The sequence below is a fragment of the Micromesistius poutassou genome (genome assembly GCF_964030765.1).
Source record: "Micromesistius poutassou genome assembly, chromosome: 19".
NCBI lineage: Eukaryota > Metazoa > Chordata > Actinopteri > Gadiformes > Gadidae > Micromesistius > Micromesistius poutassou.
This window is the reverse complement of record NC_140289.1, coordinates 3,451,285-3,468,784: the sequence shown is the minus strand read 5'-3', so window position 1 is coordinate 3,468,784 and position 17,500 is coordinate 3,451,285. Positions and strand designations below refer to the sequence as shown.

Sequence of the window (17,500 nt, the reverse complement as noted above, 5' to 3'; positions counted from 1 at the left end):
AGGGAGAGTAAAGTTGGCAAAGGCCGGGGCAGTTGGTCGGGGTTAAGTCCAGAAGACAAGCCAGAGTTGACCCATCACTCCCTCATCTCATTAGCAATTACATGACTAAGGAGCTCATTCTACTCCAAACAGTCAGCGTTTGTCGACGCGCCTTCTGCAAGACGACTGTGGCACAGCACAGCACACAGGTGGCTGTGTTCTAGCGCCAAGTCTGCCAAATGCATTAAGACCGCCCTCTTGTGGCGACGAGGTGTACATGCGGGCTTTTAAGATTATACACGTGGTGAAGGAATGGGTCGACCGAGAAATCAACAGAAAGAAAAAAAAGAGTCCTTCTTGACGCATGACATTTCTATGTATAGAACTACATTGGAAATATTAACAACTACCACAGCTGCACCAAAATCATTTTCAGGCTATATATCTACTTTCTTTATTATTTTCGGCCACCCTTAAAACAAATGTTATTTTTTTCCCACTCCAACAACTCTACCAAGTGCGCTGTTGCAGCGTCGGTTCAAAACGCGCTTGTTCGGCGCGGGCCAAGCTGCAAGCATCCGTTATTGCTGCTGGCAGCTTTCTCGAGAACCGCTCATCTAAACAACTTCACACTCGACACAGCACTTCCTTGCAATACACCCACCAGGTGAATTCGATCGGCTGAACGGTTGTCGAGAAGATCGAACAGACGTAATGAGACACCTCTACTATCGTTCGATGGTAGGTTCCCTGTGTTTACGTAGGCCTTGTCCTCCGCCTCACGTCATCGTCTCCCTATATAGCCCGTGCACGCTCGGCTCGTGCAGTGCCTGGTGGTACCCCGTCTCTCACATCACCATCACCATGCCAACAACACTCGCACTAACGACTGTGCACTGCGGAAATATAATGTTGAACACATTTTAAAACACCAGCATATAGGCCAGCAAGCCTATCTGCAAGTCAAGGCTTGATGTTGAGTTACACAGCCGTACCTAACTAGAGTGTACTAGACATACTATCCGTGTATGCACATTTAAATGAGTTCGAGAGGACATGTTCTCCAGATGGCAACAGGATGGGGGCCAGACTGGACATCCTAGTAGAACAGCGACATCTAGCGGCCAGTAGGCGTTTGGGGCTACGTGGCGTTTTATCATGTGGTCCATTAAATGAACACAAAGTAAAAGATCACCCCAATAACAATGATAGTATGCACCCTATGAGGCCCAATGTGCAGCTAGGCTTCCAGGATGTAGGCCTACACGTGTGACGAATCAGCTACATTATAATATTAGGCTAATTAAAAAATAATAATCCGAACGACACTTTACCATATCCTACTTTAATCTAAAAGGACGCCTTTTATTATAGATTTTTAACTTTGCGATTATCAAATTAAGTAAACGTATTAAAAAAGTTGCAACGATCAAGGCCCAGAAATGCCCCCTGTCGCTAGAGGCGCTATATCCTCATTTTCACCGGCAGACAGGAGAGCAAGCAGCAGCATCTCCGAAGGCTCCACCAAACACGAACCACCAGAACCACCACCACCACCAACTCAACTGTGTCTCTTTCTACGACACGCAAGGGAGAATCAAAACCAACACTAAAGCCAGTCTGAGGAGGAGGAGGAGGACAGCTGACGTCACGGAGAGGGAGCTAGAGAGCCAGGAGCAGGAGCAGGCAGCTGTTCCCCCGGATGGTGGTGCTGAAATCGATCCTGTCAGACCGAACAGGGCGGATGCTGTTGATGATAAGGGAAGACATCCCGAGCGATTTGCCCTCTCTTCGTTGCTTATTCTCCCTGCGTCTGTCTGCTTTCAAAGGGGGACACCATTTCACGTTTTGGGGCGTGAAACCGGCCGGCTCCGATAGACAGCGAAGAAACGCAGAGGGGAGAAGATAGGTCTGCCTGCCGCAGAGATAGATAACCGGCGAATTTAAGGGGTTGCGGCTCAGGCCTGGGTTTATGGAGCAAAGGATGCCCACAAGCTAAACTCACAAGTCCAATTCTATCTGAAAAAAAGCGACCGAAGAAAAGCTCGCAAAGATGCAAACCAAGACAGGCAGCGCAGACGGGGAGGAGGCCGCTCAGGCAGAGGTACACACCGCCTCTGGGTCTCTAGAGGCGGGGTCCGTGACACAGCAAGACCAGGGCCTTCTGGATGAGATGGAGAAATTACTGGAGGAAAACGATGATCTTAAGGTATGGCACCATCATATTTTGGATAAGTGTAGTATCTATTGGTCTATTTCAGCGAATGAAAAAGAGACAATATGTTCCCAGCACAATTTGTTCCGACATACAGAGCTTGTCCAGGGTTAATTTATTTTTGCTTGATAAAGGTTGACATGCGCATAACAGAGCTAATTTATCTGATCAAATCAGCCCACAGCGAACCTGTTGACCCCATGTCTGCAGCATCGTACTGACGTATTCTGTAGACCGCTCCTAGAAAGCAACAACACAAATCGTCAATGCTCAATGAATATCTAATAACAAGTTGAAACAAACAAGATGTATCCACAGTAACCTGTAGTTAATTGGTCAACATGAACATAGCCAACATTATGTCCATTCCTTTAAAATAAACACTTGAGGTGGATAAAAAGGCTTTGCATGAAACACAAATCCATTACAAAAACGACTAACCTTGTGGCCTGAATCCTGTTTGCTCTGCACTTTCTCCAGTTGTCTTACTCCTGTATTGATGATATACTATGTATACGATGTTCTCAGCCTCACTTAAATTGGAGCGATAAAAGCGTCTAAAAGCTAAATGTGCGTGTGAAATATACGTAGACCTTCGTTTGTTTTACGTCTTCGGTCTGCTCATCTTTTTTCCCCCATTCCTCTCCTCCCGCACCGGTGCCCTCTGGTGGTCAAACACGGACACTGCCGTCTGACTCCAGTGTGAGATCGAGGAGATGAGGAACGAGATGGACGAAATGCGCGACACCTTCTATGAGGAGGACACCTGCCAGCTGCAGGAAATGAGGCGCGAGCTGGAGAGAGCCAATAAGAACTGCCGGATCCTGCAGTACCGCCTGAGGAAGGCGGAGAGGAAGAGGATGCGCTACGCACAGACCGGGGAGATTGATGAAGACCTGCTGAGGAGCCTGGAGCAGGACCTCAAGGTAGGGGGAGGAGGAGGAGGAGGGGAGAAGGGGACGGAGGGGATGGAGAGGAAGAGGAGGAGGAGAAGGAGGAGGGGGGGGAGAGGAGGAGGAGGGAGAAATAAATAAAGGAAGAAGGACATTTTTGGCGTTATGGTGTGCTTGTAATGAAAAGTTAAGGTAAGAAATGGCGCTCATGGCGTTCCCCGCAGGTCGCCAAAGACGTGTCGGTACGACTCCACCACGAGCTGGAGAACGTGGAGGAGAAACGCACCAAGACGGAAGACGAGAACGACAAACTGAGGCAGAAGCTCATCGAGGTGGAGGTGACCAAGCAAGCCCTGCAGAATGAACTGGACAAAACCAAAGAGGTGGGGAACCCGGGACATCGCAGACCAAGCGCTAGTAGCTGGCGCAGGATTAGCATCTCAATGCAGACTCTCATTTTAAAAGCAGCCGTGAACCGTAACGTTTCTTCTTCTCTCTGCTAGTCTCAAAAGCGACGAGGAAGCAAAGATTTACTGAAGACAGATAAGAAGTCCGCTGGGACGCCTGCTGAGGTGAGCTATGAAGGTTGCCGTGTCTCATCCCCACACCTCTGCATCTGGGTCCATCCTGCCAAGGGCTGGGCGATCTGGAAGAATGTATTATCGGCATTAACATGAGGAGTTTGACACCATGTCAAATAAATAATATCATTATGAAGGCCTTCCGGAAACAGCTACAGGCTTTCATAGACTGGAGATACATAATAGCTTATGAATTCAAACTTAACATCCTGAACAGTCTAGCTGAGGGGCCATTTAGAATAGAATGCCTTTATTTGTCACTATACAAGTATGAGATTAAAAGCATCTCCCTCTCAGTGCATAGAAAAAAATATAAATACACAATAAGCAATACACTAAATACAAATACACTAAATAGTAATACTGTTATTGCACATTGAACATACACATTATGACGGAATAGAAAAGAAAAAGAGTAATTATATTGCACAGTAAAGAGATATTGCACGGTTATGAGGTCAGTGGTCAGTTATGAGGTCATTATTTAATTCAGGTATATGGAAATGTCATGTACTGTAGCAGACTAAAGTTTGTTTTCCTACTCTCTGACTCTACTCTCTTTCACAACCTTGTCTATTGATCATTTTGAGGGCATACCTACTCATTGTTATTCATTTGGACTATAAAACTGGGTTATTGGTTTACGATAAGTTGATATTTGCATTTTATGACGATAAAATACAATTCAAAGACAATTAAAGACAACATTGAATGATGGCCCAGCCCTAACCAATGCAAATGCTTTTTCCTAGTATGCAAAAACCCAAGACTCAAATTGACAAGACCAAAGAGAGCCACGATTTATAGTTAGACTTTTTGATGTCAATGTTGTCTTTTAAGTGAATCGTTTCCTCTCACTCAAAACAGACCAAAGAAAATGTGAAATCAACTACTGTCTAGAGATTTACATTTATATTTATAATATTATACATATATAATTCAGCATTTTATGAAATGATATGGTTCTAGAGATCTGTAGTGATTCATTCAGAGACTCAGCTGTTTCCCCTTGATCTGAAGATAGATCAGATACCTTCTGACCTATGGGCTGAGAAAGACGTCATTGTGCAAAATCCTCTTTTCACTCCACCTTTAATCCTTGAACTGCTCAGTTCAGCCAGTTACTTTGCTGATTCATTTGTTGACTTATACATTGTCTATTTTCCTTGAAGCACAACAGAACTTTGACTACTAGTATCACTATTTAGTCATTTAGCAGAAACTTTCATCCCATGTGACCGACAGTTAAGAGTCCTTAATGAGCCAGAAGGGATGGGGCATCTCGCTGGAGGATGACCGATTAGCTCATCGGTTCTGGGGTTAACCAAGAACCGTGGGATACACTGGGAGTGGGACACCCTCACAAATACACCATCTCACCCACTACACACCTTTCTCTTCGCTGACAGGAGGACAACGAGGACCTCAAGTGCCAGCTGGCCTTCATCAAAGAGGAGGCGGTGCTCATGAGGAAGAAGACGGCCACCATCGACAAGGAGAAGGACCGCCTGGAGCAGGAGCTCCAGAAGTACCGCTCCTTCTACGGGGACCTGGACAGCCCCCACCCCAAGGGCGAGGCCGGGGGCCCGCCCACCACCCGCGAGTCGGAGCTGAAGCTCCGCCTCCGCCTGGTGGAGGAGGAGGCCAACATCCTGGGGAGGAAGATCGTGGAGCTGGAGGTGAGAGCCAAAAAAGAAAAAAAAGCAAACCCTAAAAAATAAAACGTATATGAACGCATACACCACCGAACCAGAGTTTGCATTGAAGTCACCTAAGGCAGCCTGGCGTCTGTTCCTGTTGACGTTAATGTTCATATTTAAAGTGAATGATATTCACTAAACAGTCGCTAAGCAGACACTTTTATGCCAGATAACTTTCTTTGAATTTACAGCCATACCCATATAATGTTGTTTATGACACAACAGTGTCATAAACCTGACAAACACGTTTACGGGCGCCTCAACGTATATTACCACTAATGAGTTCCCCCCCCTGTCCCACCCCACCGAATCTCCCTCCATCCCCTCCCCCCTCCATCTCCTCCGTCCCCTCCCCCCCCTCCGTCCCATCAACCCCTCCCCCCCTGTGTTACCTCCCCCCCTGTGTTACCTCCCCCCCTCTGTCCCCTCCCCCCCTCCGTCTCCTCCAACCCCTCCCTCCCTCCACCCCCTCCGTCCCCTCCCCCTCCTCCGACCCCTCCCTCCCTCCCTCCACCACCCCCCCGCCCTCCGTCCCCTCCCCCCCTCCCCAGGTGGAGAACCGGGGCCTGCGCGCCGAGCTGGACGACCAGCGGGGCGAGGGGGAGGGCGGGGAGGACGGCGGCGGCGGGCGGAGGACGGGCGGCGCGGGCGGGGGGCGGGGCCTGCGGGAGGACCTGACGGAGCTCCGGCAGCAGCTGCAGCTGGTGGAGGACGAGGCGGAGCTGCTGCGGAGGAACCTGGCCGACTCCGAGGACCAGAACAAGCGGGTGACCACCGAGCTCAACAAGATGCGCTTCAAGGCCGGCACCCTGGAGGGCGGGGGGCGGCACGGCGGGGGGGCGGCGGCGGCGGCGCTGGCCATGGACAGCGCCAAGGTGGACGCCCTGCAGGAGGAGCTGAAGATGGCCAGGCTGCAGATCAACGACCTCAGCGGCAAGGTGAGCCCCCGTAGAGCACACGTAGAGCACACGTAGAGCTCTGAGGGAGGCTGAGCGGTGGCGTTCTCGGCCTCACACCGGAGGGGGGGGGGGATATTAAACACAGTACGGACTCGGTGGTCAAGGCCACTTGAGTGGGTCAGATGGAAAGAAAACGGGTTGAGATACACTATATAGAACCCGATGCTGGGGAAAATGCTTTGATTAGCGCAGGAGCGGATGCGCCCTATGCTCGTACTTAGCCTTGTTTTAGCCTTGGTGTGTTTAGGCAGTAAAGTTTCTACAATATAATATCATTTTGGGGTTGTTCTGAGATGGATAACCCACAAAGGACATGCTAGACGTGTGGTGGTAAGACAAGATGAGGCCCACTCTCACTTTAGTTGCCTAGACACTTTCAACACAAACAGGAATAAGGGCCAATATTGTATCGTTTCAATTCAATGAAAACCCCTTTTTTTGCATCTACATTTCTACCACTATCTTTGTATACAGAGTATTAGATATATTTGTATATAGACATATCTATCTCTCTCTCTCTCTCTCTCTCTCTCTCTCTCTCTCTCTCTCTCTCTCTCTCTCTCTCTCTCTCTCTCTCTCTCTCTCTCTCTCTCTCTCTCTCTCTCTCTCTCTCTCTACATTAAAGCCCAATCATGTCTTATCCAAGTTCCGCGCTGTCCCCCTGCAGGTGATGCAGCTGCAGTACGAGAACCGCGTGCTGCTGTCCAACATGCAGCGCTACGACCTGGCCTCGCACCTCTCGCTGCGGGGCAGCCCGCGCGACAGCGACGCCGACAGCGACGCCGGGGGCGGGGGCCTCGGCGGCGACGACTCCGCCCCCTCCGCCCGGCTGCAGCCCCCGCACCGCAAGCGCGAGGGTCCCGTGGGCGGCGAGAGCGACCCGGACGAGGTCAGAAACGGAAACAACGGTGGCGGTGGCGGGTGGCGGTGGCGGGTGGCGGCGGCGGCGGGGGTGTGGGGCGCTGCTTGACCCCCACCCGGGGGCTCTACACCCCCACGGGGCTGGACGGGGGGGGGCTCCCCTCGTCGGCCTCCTCCTCCCCCACCGCCGCCTTCGCCCGCTTCCTGCCCGGCGGTGGCGGGGAACGGCGGCGGCGGCGGCGGCGGTCGCGGCGGGGGCATCAGCGGCCTGCGCGAGAGGCAGCAGATGATGGACATCCGCATGGAGGCGGAGAGGCTGGTGCGCACCATGGACCGCCTCATCGCCGACACGGCCTCCATCATCTCGGACGCGCGGGTCTACGGCGGCGGTGGCGGCGGCGGCGTCGGCGAGCTGATGTTCGGCCGGGTGGGCGGCGGCGGGGAGGAGCGGGGGAGGGAGGAGGAGCAGGAGGGCGTGGGGATCGGGATGGGAGGGAGGTTCCGGGAGCACGAGCTGCTGTACCGCATCAACGCCCAGATGAAGGCCTTCCGGAAGGATCTGCAGGCCTTCATCGACCGGCTGGAGCTGCCCCGGCTGGAGGGGAGGGACACGGAGGAGCCGCTGTCGGTGGGTGCAGAGAGAGAGAGTGTGTGTGTGTGTGTGTGTGTGTGTGTGTGTGTGTGTGTGTGTGTGTGTGTGTGTGTGTGTGTGTGTGCTAGACTCGGTGTGTGTCTGTGTGTATGCGTCGTAATGCATAGATTGAGAGCAAACATGATTCTGCCGATGCACACGTCACAAATAATGAACGACTGGGGTTTGAAATGTCCTGCCGTTGGCTTGACGTGTCTTTGCCCAGCGTTACCGTAACACTAATCGCTCTTCCTCTTCATTCAACCTCTTCCCTTGTCTCTTGTCGTTCCATTCTTCCTCTCTCTAGATGTTCCAGCCCATAATTCTTCTCATCCTCATTCTTGTGTTGTTCTCGTCTCTATCCTACGCCACTATCTTCAAACTAGTCTTTCTTTTTACCCTTTTCTTCGTCCTGTGATTTTTCTTTCCCGCCTTTTCGTTATGTTTTTCGTTTTCTTCTGAGTTTCATCCTTTGTTCTTTTTGCTCTGTTGACGTTTTTTTCCTCCCCTCCCTCCCTCCCCAACACATTCATTGCCATGGTAACCAATAGCACAGGACATTTGCTCTGGCCACAGATGCATCCCAGGAAACACTGTTAGGTTCCACACTGACGTCTACATTACTCATAATGCCTTGCCGACTGCTTCGCCCCGATGGGGAGGTGAGTTTCCAAATTTTCTTTGTACAGTTTTCCAAGTCAAGTCGAACGTAATCAGGTTCCTACACAAATACTTTCATAGTGAGATACAACGCACAAATTAGCCTGATACTTAATTTGTTTTAAAGGAAAAACTTATTAAGTTAAGCTTTTCACTTAACTTTGCTGCTGAATGTCCTCTGTTAGATAGGTTAGGCTGTGCCAGTCATCTGAGATGGTCTCGAAATAATCATTTGCTTTGGCTTTTTGCCTTTAAAACCCATAAAACTTCAAACAGCAGTTGGTGGGAGGCGGGGGGGCGGTGGGGAACTGGGGCAGGTGGGAGGGGCCGGTCTTTATGATCATGGGGGGGGGGGGGGGGGGGGGGGCGACAAATGTTGGGGGGGCCTCCTGGGGATTCCCAGAGCGCCCCCCGGCTGGAGTCAGAAATACTTAGTAATTGATGGCGTGTTGGATGAATGGTGACAAGAGTCTCCCTGACACGACAAGGCGGCTCCAGGGATGTCCAGGGAACACGGTCACCTGCGCACATGATGTGCACTAGTGCAGCGCTCGTGCACGAGTGGAGGACTGGGGCACTAGTGGAGCGCTGGTGCACTAGTGGAGCGCTGGTGCACTGGTGGAGCGCTGGTGCACTGGTGGTGCACTGGTGGAGTGGAGCACTAGTGGAGCAGTAGTGCACTGGTGGAGTGCTGGTGCACTGGTGGAGTGCTGGTGCACTAGTGGAGTGCTGGTGCACTAGTGGAGTGCTGGTGCACTAGTGGAGCAGTAGTGCACTAGTGGAGTGCTGGTGCACTAGTGGAGTGCTGGTGCACTAGTGGAGTGCTGGTGCACTAGTGGTGCACTAGTGGAGCAGTAGTGCACTGGTGGAGGGCTGGTGCACCGGTGGAGCGCTGGTGCACTGGTGGTCACGTGTGCGACAAGCGGAGCCACTGAGTCATGCGTCTCCATATACTCTTCACGCCTGGGAGAGCCCACTCTTGTTTATTTTGTTCTGCGTGGTGTTCTCTTAACTGTTGCCATGATAAAAGTTGAACTCACTCCCCCGGGAAAACTGTAACTTTATGATTTTCCAATTCTATTCTTCGGTTGTGTTTGAACTTGTGCACACTTCAATATTTATTGTTATTATTTTTTATTATTTTTACTTTACTAGTTCATGTTACATGCTTAACGCAAATACAATGGACACAAGTTATTTTTTTGTTGATATGTTTACAATAATGGAATTACTACACTTATTCTATAGTTGTTACAATCAGTTGATAATGGCGGTATATATCTTGCAGTCTTTCCGTGAGAGACAGCCGCTGTTAAATAAAGATATTATCAACAGGGACATATTATTATTCATAGTGTCACATACATCAACCTGGTGGCATCCCTCGGAAAAATGAATTGCATCTCGGGCTGGTCACAAGGCGAAATCTGCCCAGCATCCGAAAGCAGAGTAGCAACAGAGACGCCGATTGGCTAAGAGGTCCCCCTCAGCTCAAACAGCTATGCAAACACTTTCCCTCTCTCACTCTCCGAGCGCCAGGTAATTATAGCCAGGATGTTGGTGACGACAGTTGTCCCAACGAGACTTCAAATGCTGGAATAAATTTGACATTATGACACTTGATCCCGGCACCAATGACGAGTCCGAGTAAACACTGCCCCGCAGTATAAATGCAGGGTCCCCCTTTGGAACAGAAGTTGTTTACCCCCTTACTGAACATATCTGCTCCATGCTTAGCCTCGCTGCTGTCGGGGTAGGAAACGGGGACCTTTAAATTCAATCCGCGAAATTCAACGAAACGTGAGGGGTAAAAGAAATCCGAGGAGTAGCCTAGGCTATCAGCTTGGGGGTCTCTGGAGCGCACGCTTTCGCAGAGGGAACGGCCAGGAGCGCACGTTGGAGGGACGCACTTGACAGAATAAGGGAAATAAAACGCAGTTGTATTCTAGCAAGGTAAGGATTTTGTTGTAGATAGCGGTTTATTTCAGCATGTGCACACATTGCACCTCAAAAACTTTGGGTGGACTACAACCATAAATATTGAAAGCTGTTTTTATCTTCATATTCACTTTATTCGGATTTGATGGCGTTTTAGATTTTTTTTGCGGATTGAGTGGAAAAACACGCGTTTCAGTATAGACAAGTTTCTAAGAACGTTACGCATGTCGTCTTTAGGCCTCTAATGGGCTACCGTATTTTGCAGCTTTGTATTTACGCTCTTTAGTAGCAGATTATATATATCTATATAGCCTACGTATAGGCTACATACTTTTTTTATTTTCATATTCTCACACAATGATCCGTTGCTCAGAACAACAGGCTACACGACAGACACAAAGTAGCCTAGAGTTTACGATGCATAGTTTCGAAAGTAAGAGTATAAATATCCACTCTTACATCCAAATCCGGATGCAGGCTAGGTGGACCGTAGGCTATGTTCCTTCCATGACAACAGTCACGCCGTTGATCGCCACATACCATAACTTAGATCGAGCAAAACACCAAATAGTGCGTGGCACGTTGTCAAAAACATGCTGTTGCACCATGACAATGTTACACGGCCAACTGGGCCCTATAATTAGTTGGGCACATGCACATTAATAATAAGGACCATGCTGGAAATAAGTATTTTACTTTTGCATGTCATCCTTTGGGTTACTGTTTTAGCGTTTTGATCCAGAAATAAATAAAATAAAATAAAATTAAAATAAAAGTCTCTGTGCCCCGATTGCTTTATTTCTCTAAAACCGGTAGGAATGCGACATCTGCGGCTATGACGTCTGCGGTAAATTCCTTTCAAGTTCCTCACCGGATTCTGAACCAATGATGTGTCGGCGGGTCAAGCTCGAGGCCACAGCGGTCAAGAGGCTAAAGAGCCACGCTGTCATGCGACCCTTTGACCATGCGTGCGAAGGGAGAATACGTAGGATCGCTCGGCTGTACATTTTTGCTCAAGAATGTGTTTTTGCGGGATCCCTAAAAATACACGACCTTTGCCATGAATAGGTGGACACATTCTGAGTATCCTTCCGGTCAAGTTTTTCATGATACAGGTTCAAGTGTGACGACCTATAATGAAAAATAAATAAATAAATAAACCCTATTTTTGTTATAGGCTACCCCATACAATCTTTACCCCCTGAATGTCCTAACCCCCATTCCCCTTTTCTCTTTCCAGTGTCCCTAACTCCTCCAGACGTCCGCCATCGCCTCTCTTAGGAACCAGAGTGACACAGCGCGCGAGAGAGAGACAGAGATAGACAGAGAGAGGGGGGCCGAAATCTGCCATTTGACACCGGGTGCCTCTCTGCGTCCAGCGGGCTGCGTGATGGCGGCCATCGACCTGCGGCGCGGGCTGGAGTGCGGCGGCCGTGGCTGGGGCCAGGAGCGGGCCGACGCGCCCGACGGCTTCGACTCGGAGATGCAGGAGTGGGAGGACCAGCTGCAGGACATGCAGAAGAAGATCGAGGAGGTGAGCCAGGGTTAGAAGAAGAGCTACTGCATTGCACCGTAGCTGACCCAAACGAGGCAAACCGAGAGATTGTCCGAACGCGTCCTCGGTATAAAACGGTTCTGAAGTGTCTTGAGGCGTGCTAGTGGAAGGAGAGTTAGGGCACCGCAGGATCTGGGCTTGTATCGAGTTGTCCTTCGGTCAGAACGACGTTATGAATCTTAGGGGAACCCAGGGCCGATGGCTCGATATGGCGCCTGAGGTCAGAAATCAATGGTCTTTGTCACAGTATGGACAACAAATCAATGGTGTTTTCGCGGAAAATCTATAGCCTCACACATGCAATCACATGACCCTGTCTCCAATAATGAGCAAGATAATACATTAGTGTTTGCAAAGATCTAAATATATTGAATTTGTTGTGTGTATATGCATACATGTGTGTGGTGTTAGTGTGTGTGTGTGTGTGTATGTGTGTTGTGTATGCACGCGCGTGTGTGCCTTTTTGTGGCGTGAGAGTACGTGTATGTGTAGTACGTGTGCATATTATGTTTGTGTGTGTGTGTGTGTGTATGAGGTGTGTGCGCATGTGTGTGTGTGCTCTATAATAACCTTTGGCAGAACACTCAGGCAGCCTTGGTGGCTGGAGCCATGATAAAGGCAAATGTTAACAAGCTAATTAAACGGGCATGTGCTGACAGACCACGCTGAACAGACACACACACACACAAACAAACACACCCCTACCACGTGCGGCTCTGCACACGCACACGCACACGCACACTGAAAGTGGATCCTAATGAACGCATTAAAGGGGATTGATGTAGCGATGAGGGGAGACACACGTTCGCACCGAGGGGAATAGCTCGCGCCAGTTACGATACGCAACCGTTTATGTAAAGATAACTCGTGTTTTGAACAATCCTATGTGAGTTGTACAGTTGTGTTTTCCCAGCACACTTTGCATCACGTCACGTACGGTGGGCCACATTTGCGTTGGTCACGCCAACTTGTCCCTTTGTTATTACAGATTTAGTTGCTCATGTTTTATTCATGTTTCCCCTCAGCTGTACAATGAAGTCCAGGCGCGCAGGGGAGGAAGTGACGTCATCACCGCCGACAAGCAGAAGAGCGGCGACGCCCTGGAGTTTGGCCTGGGGCGCGCCGGCCACGGCGGCTTCTTCGACGGTGCCAAGGGCAACCCGGTGACGGCGGCGACCTCCCCGAAGCACCGCGGCGGCAACGGGTTCGGCTGCGCCTACGGCCCCGACGGCTACGGCTACGCCGCGGGCCACCGGAACGGCGGCTACGGCTACGGCTGCCACGGCGACGGCGTGGCGTCGGAGATCGGGGACCTGCTGCAGGACTACCTGGGACAGGGCAAGGACATGAAGCGGAGGAACAACGGGGCGCGCCGTGTGGTGAGTACCCCGTACCCGGACCCCCCCCCCCGGGTCCGGACCCCGACCCTCCGGTCGACCTTCCCTCCCACCCCGACCCGAACTGTCCGCTCTCTTCTGTACGACCCGTCGGCTCGGAATAGAGCCGAACGATTTGGAGAAATAATCGAATTGCGATTATTCCGACCAATATTGCGATGGCGATTTAGTATGCGATTTTTCTTCCTTATGTTCGGTATTATTCACTAAACAAGCAATACATCTTTCTATAGTATGACCAAACCAACATTGGAAGCAGTCAACATATAAACTGCTCTTTCCTTTAGGCCAGGCCTATGTGTTGAGATTAATTGATGTGAATTGATATTATAACATCTTTATTTAACTATTGAATTGTAAAAGTAAAAATTAAACACAAATCTTACTGATCTCCAGTCAGTAACAGTCACAAATCACAAAAAAAAACATCTGCGTTCCATTACATTGCGAAGCCGGTTTGAATTCGATTAATCGTTCAGCCCTAGCTTGGTATGTGCAGACGGGAGGAAATGTGAGCGAGGAAGGTGCCCTGACTAAAGACCGGTTTGAGTCAGAGCGTATTGATTACCCCCCTGGTTCCCCTCGCTGGGGGCTGGTGGTGGGGAGAGAAAAGGGGAGAAGGGCTTACCAGATATCAGCCACTTTCAGAGTTCACTCCCCCCGCTGTGTCTGACTTAACACCCGGCCGTCCTCGCAAGAGCGCATTCACACACATTCCGGGAATTAACCCCATGGCCCGCTCGGAGGGAAATTCAATATGGAACATGTCCTGTGCTGTTGAAATGCCATCGGCTCTTCGGGGGCGAAAAACAGGCTCATTACTACGAATTCCCAATTATCGACTGGGAACGAGTACACTTGAATGTATTTTTAATATTGTTGTTGTTTTTTCATCCTCAGCACTTCAACGACACTATCGCTGTGAGCCGCGACCTCCCCAAACATCAGGACGAGGCCAGGAGCAGCGCTGGAAACGGAAGGTAATTGATTCAATTGGATTCTCGTGCCTCCACACGAAGTTCCGGCCTGGTCCTTAGAGTCAACGACGAACACTGTGAACGTGTAGATCATTTGAGCTTCGTTTCCCTCGGTAACAGGAATTGTCACAACCAGCCGCTGGGAAGCGTGGAGGAGACAGAGAACCACAAGAACCGCACGTCCCGGACGAAGGACAAGGAGAACACCTGCGCCAAGCCCCCCCTCCGACAGAGGGACCCCTCCCCTTCCTCCGCGGCCCCCCGCGCCGCCCCCCAGCCGCACCACTGTGACTCTCCCGCCCCGGACAGGAAGCCCTTCGGCCAGGGGGCGCTGGCGGACAGGAAGTGCGGCAGCCCCTCCGTCCTGCGCAAGTTTGGCGCCATGCTGCACGAGAACGAGGGCAAGACGCTCACAGACTCGGGCGTGGTCACCCAGCGGGACCCCAGCCCGGAGAGCGCCAAGGTCTCCACCCCCGGCTGTCAACGCCGGGCTCAGGGCGCGCCCGCCGCCGCCGCCGCCGCCAGCCGGGCGCCCACCCGCGTGCCCGCCGGCCAGAAATGCCAGGCGGTGGATTTCGACGCCCTGACACCGGAGTCGGAGCCGGGCCAAGAGCGGGGGCTGGGGGGTCCGGACTCGGGCCGGCAGGGCTACGGCTACCCGGCGGCCCAGAGGAGGGGCCAGGTGGTGGCCGGCAGCCCCAAGCCCAGACCCAGGGCCGACAGCGGCTCGGAGAGGGAGGGGGGCCGGTGGGGCTGCGCCCCGTCCCGCTACGGGGAGCAGCCCAGAGCGGACTTCAAGGCGCTGGGTGGCTGCGGCCAGTGGAGCCAGAGGGGCCAGGGGGGCCAGGGAGAGGGGACGAGCGGGGGTCGCGGGAGGGAGGACGACGGACTCATCGAGCTGCTGGACATGCTGGACATTCAACACGAGTACAGCGCGGGGCCCCGGGGGGGACACGCCACGCACAGACAGGAGCCACCGCAGGTGAGGGGCCCCCGTGCACGCGCATGCACGCACGCACGCACACACTCTATCACACATTGTTAAAAATGAAAACGATCCTTAGCTGAACTTCTACAAAGACAACATGAAACTAAATGTAAATCTCTCTCTCTCTCTCTCTTTCTCTCTCTCTCTCCCCAGATCAACCCCGCTGAGTCATCCACAGCAACACACACAAACAATTTCTCCCGGCCGGCCCGGCCAGCCAATCAGCGTCCTCCTTCCAGATGGGCGAGCCGCACCCCTTCCGCCAAGATCACCGCCCCTTCCGGCCCGATGTACCGCTCCCCCAGTCCCCTGGCCCGCCCCGCCAGCCCACTGACTCGCAGCCCAAGTCCCGCCCCCAAACACAAGTCTCCTATCTGCTACTCTCGTCACATCGAGACTGTCATCATGTGAGAATCGGACTAATGCCCGCCGTCCCCTCGGCAACAGCCCACCCTAACCCCCCACCCCCCCCCCCCCCCCGAATTGCCCCCGTGTCTCACCTCGAACCCTGTGTAAATAGGACAGACTATTTAACTACGATTTTTTTCTAAAAATACTTGATCACACCATGGCCAAGAGAGGGAGCGATCGAATACATTCTCCGGTGTTGCTGTGGCTTTCTCCCCTCTCGACCTCTCCTTTGGTTTTTTCCCTGTGCCAAAACCATTATTTTCTTATTTGTCGTTTCTTAATTATTTTGTTCTTGTCTTTTTTTTTTTCATTACTTTTGTATGGACTTTCAAGTGGTTACTATGTGTAATGTACTCAGCATGCTCCCCTGGTTTGAGGGCGCATGCTCCAGTGTTTAAACCCCAGCCGCGTGGACGGCCATTTTGGCTGGCATTAAGGAGCAGGACTGACGTTGCACCTGTTGCATCAGTCCAAGCAGCAGCACGCTCAACTGTCTATTGTGTGTGTGCTTGTACTGTATCATATTATAAAATAAACATAATTCACAGTGTCGCGATGACACCAGTGAAGAAATAAGTATGAGAAGCCTTTAATGTACATATCATTTTTCTTTTTCCTTCTTGATAATAAACATAAAATGTGCTTTGATATAAGGCTGTCCTATCCCTCTCTTACGCGGACGATTCGGATTCCCAACAGCACTTTGTCTGATATAAGAGGGGTCGTATATCAAGGGGCGCCCGACAATTTAGTGCGTGTCATGCCTATGGACGTTTGACACCACTTGTCCATCCTCACCCTGCATTTCAGAACTTGCGTGGCTTGCACAACACACTTAACCTAAATCAACCTGCCTGGTGTCATCCCCCCCCTCCCCCACACCACTGCCCCCCCTCACCCCCTCCCAGACACACACACACACACACACACACACACACACTCACCTAAAAAGACACAGACTTAAGTGGATACAGAATATCTCGTGAAATGGGAAATCATGCTCTTATTTGAAGCCCTGTAAAACAAAAGCCAGAGTCTGGGGAAGATAATGTCAGTATTGTTTGCGGTGCGGTTTCAGGTGCCAGGTTTTCCCCCCTCGTAAAAAGTGCGGGGAATGACCTTTCCAAGGTCACAGGCATGTCCGTACCCCCTACTACGACCTCACACAAATACAGGCCCAAGCGTGTTTCCTATTCAACTTGAACTCGTAGCCACATGTCCTCATAAACATGTATAAACTTTTCACAACATTCACACACACCACACACACACACATCAAATATCAAACACGTGCACGCTAAAACAGCCCTGGAGCGACGATTCACACGCTTACACTCTGGTGTGTGAGCAGTTGGGCGACAGAGAAGCTGTGAAAATGTCATGTAAAGAGAGAGTGTGTGTGTGGTAAGCAGGGGCAAGGGGGAAGGGTGGGGGGGGGGGGTACAAAAGTCCCTTGGCCCCCGCGGTGCCCTCAGTGCTGTCACCCAACCCCCAGCGCTATGTTGGCCCTTCGGACGCAAATAGCAAGCGTGACGCTGTTTTGGTGCCAGAAATCTTAGCCTGCTATCCGCAGTGTCCATAAATAAGGGTTGAAAAAGCGGTGTGTGCATGGCGTTCTCAATCGTTCTAGCTGCCTCTTGGTGCATCCTCGAATGAATCACTCATACTCAAATTCATTTTGTGCATCTATTTATTGTTCGCCACATGTAGTTTCATTTCGCTCTGCCCCCCTCACTCTCTCCCTCACTCTCTCTC

The 17,500-nt window shown here is 51.2% G+C and overlaps 2 protein-coding genes across 2 annotated transcripts; both read left to right on the top strand.

Moving 5' to 3' along the window:
• Positions 1-2,032: 2,032 nt before the first annotated feature.
• Positions 2,033-11,698, top strand: LOC311364255 (microtubule cross-linking factor 3-like; the record flags this gene model as incomplete). Its single annotated transcript, XM_084484251.1, has 11 exons — positions 2,033-2,188; positions 2,896-3,120; positions 3,312-3,470; positions 3,591-3,659; positions 5,078-5,347; positions 5,920-6,306; positions 6,995-7,248; positions 7,453-7,816; positions 8,127-8,204; positions 11,234-11,402; positions 11,658-11,698. The coding sequence occupies 11 exons, from the start codon at positions 2,033-2,035 to the stop codon at positions 11,696-11,698; spliced, it is 2,172 nt and encodes a 723-aa protein (XP_084340377.1).
• Positions 10,073-16,324, top strand: LOC311364002 (uncharacterized protein). Its single transcript, XM_084483999.1, has 6 exons — positions 10,073-10,432; positions 11,658-11,951; positions 12,998-13,351; positions 14,270-14,349; positions 14,467-15,328; positions 15,488-16,324. Exons 2-6 carry the CDS (start codon positions 11,808-11,810, stop codon positions 15,743-15,745), a joined length of 1,698 nt encoding a protein of 565 aa, XP_084340125.1. The 5' UTR covers positions 10,073-10,432; positions 11,658-11,807; the 3' UTR covers positions 15,746-16,324.
• The last annotated feature ends 1,176 nt before the right edge of the window (positions 16,325-17,500 follow it).

Excerpts from the sequence above, each read along its gene's own strand:
- LOC311364002 (XM_084483999.1), top strand. The coding sequence starts at position 11,808 with ATGGCGGCCATCGACCTGCGGCGCGGGCTGGAGTGCGGCGGCCGTGGC. Across the intron at positions 13,352-14,269 it reads ACAACGGGGCGCGCCGTGTG|CACTTCAACGACACTATCGC; the intron begins GTGAGTACCCCG and ends TTTCATCCTCAG. Across the intron at positions 14,350-14,466 it reads AGCAGCGCTGGAAACGGAAG|GAATTGTCACAACCAGCCGC; the intron begins GTAATTGATTCA and ends CCTCGGTAACAG.